The sequence below is a fragment of the Sinocyclocheilus anshuiensis genome, unplaced genomic scaffold (assembly GCF_001515605.1).
Source record: "Sinocyclocheilus anshuiensis isolate Anshui unplaced genomic scaffold, SAMN03320099.WGS_v1.1 scaffold17159, whole genome shotgun sequence".
Taxonomy (NCBI): Eukaryota; Metazoa; Chordata; class Actinopteri; order Cypriniformes; family Cyprinidae; genus Sinocyclocheilus; species Sinocyclocheilus anshuiensis.
In genome coordinates this window covers 59-907 of record NW_015537478.1, presented here as the reverse complement: position 1 = coordinate 907, position 849 = coordinate 59, and the positions used below count along the sequence as shown (strand labels likewise).

The 849-nt window shown below is 36.5% G+C and overlaps 1 protein-coding gene across 1 annotated transcript; it reads right to left on the bottom strand.

The window, feature by feature from the left end:
- Positions 1-35: 35 nt before the first annotated feature.
- LOC107657422 (olfactory receptor 52E8-like) lies at positions 36-646 on the bottom strand. Its single transcript, XM_016445479.1, has 2 exons — positions 505-646; positions 36-451 (listed from the first exon to the last, which is right to left on the bottom strand). The coding sequence occupies exons 1-2, from the start codon at positions 644-646 to the stop codon at positions 36-38; spliced, it is 558 nt and encodes a 185-aa protein (XP_016300965.1).
- Positions 647-849: the final 203 nt, after the last annotated feature.

The window sequence follows — 849 nt, the reverse complement described above, 5'->3', positions numbered from 1 at the left end:
CTTTCACAACGAAACACAGCGTCACACACGGTGGCCTAGAGTGAATTTTGGTCACAGTAATTTTGGGTTATTACATTAGAATCACAGTAGGACTCATCGAAGGCATGATAAACAATGACTGTCAGCCATGAAATACAGATGATCCAAATCACTGCACATGCCAATAAAATAGCCTTATTTGTAATAAGGACACAGTATCTCAGTGGGTTACACACTGCAACAAACCGATCAATGGCCATTAATAGCATTAGGAAAGAGTTAATAGTCCCTAAGTAGTGAACAAAAAACATCTGCACACAGCAGCTATAAAATGGTATCTCACTGCTATTGAAAAGGTATTTTGCAATGGCTTTAGGCAGCGTGATGGTTCCAAAAGCAAGATCAGACACTGCAAGATTACAGAAGATGAAATAGGTAGGTTTCTGAAGGCTTCTCTCATAAGCAATAAATGAAATGATAAAGAAATTTCCTCCTGCTAGTGTCAAGTCTTATAAGCAATAAATGCAATAATAAAGATATTTCCTCCTGCCAGTGTCAAGTAGACAAAGAACAAAAGGGTTCCCACGGCTCCATAATACTGTGGATGGAGTCCTGGAAATCCCAGCAGGTAGAATTCAGTAAAGACAGTGACATTTGTGGGAGTCATGACTCTAGAACGGCTTTGGAGTTACCTGATACAAATTCACAGAAATATAAAAAGAATTTTAAAAAGCAATGACAATTACACAAGCATTTGACTGTCAATGCAAAATAAAACAACATATAAAAGTTTACATTTCAACGTCTGCAACAATTGCTGTTGTTATAAAATTCTTCACAGATTATATTGATAATATATCATTCACATAC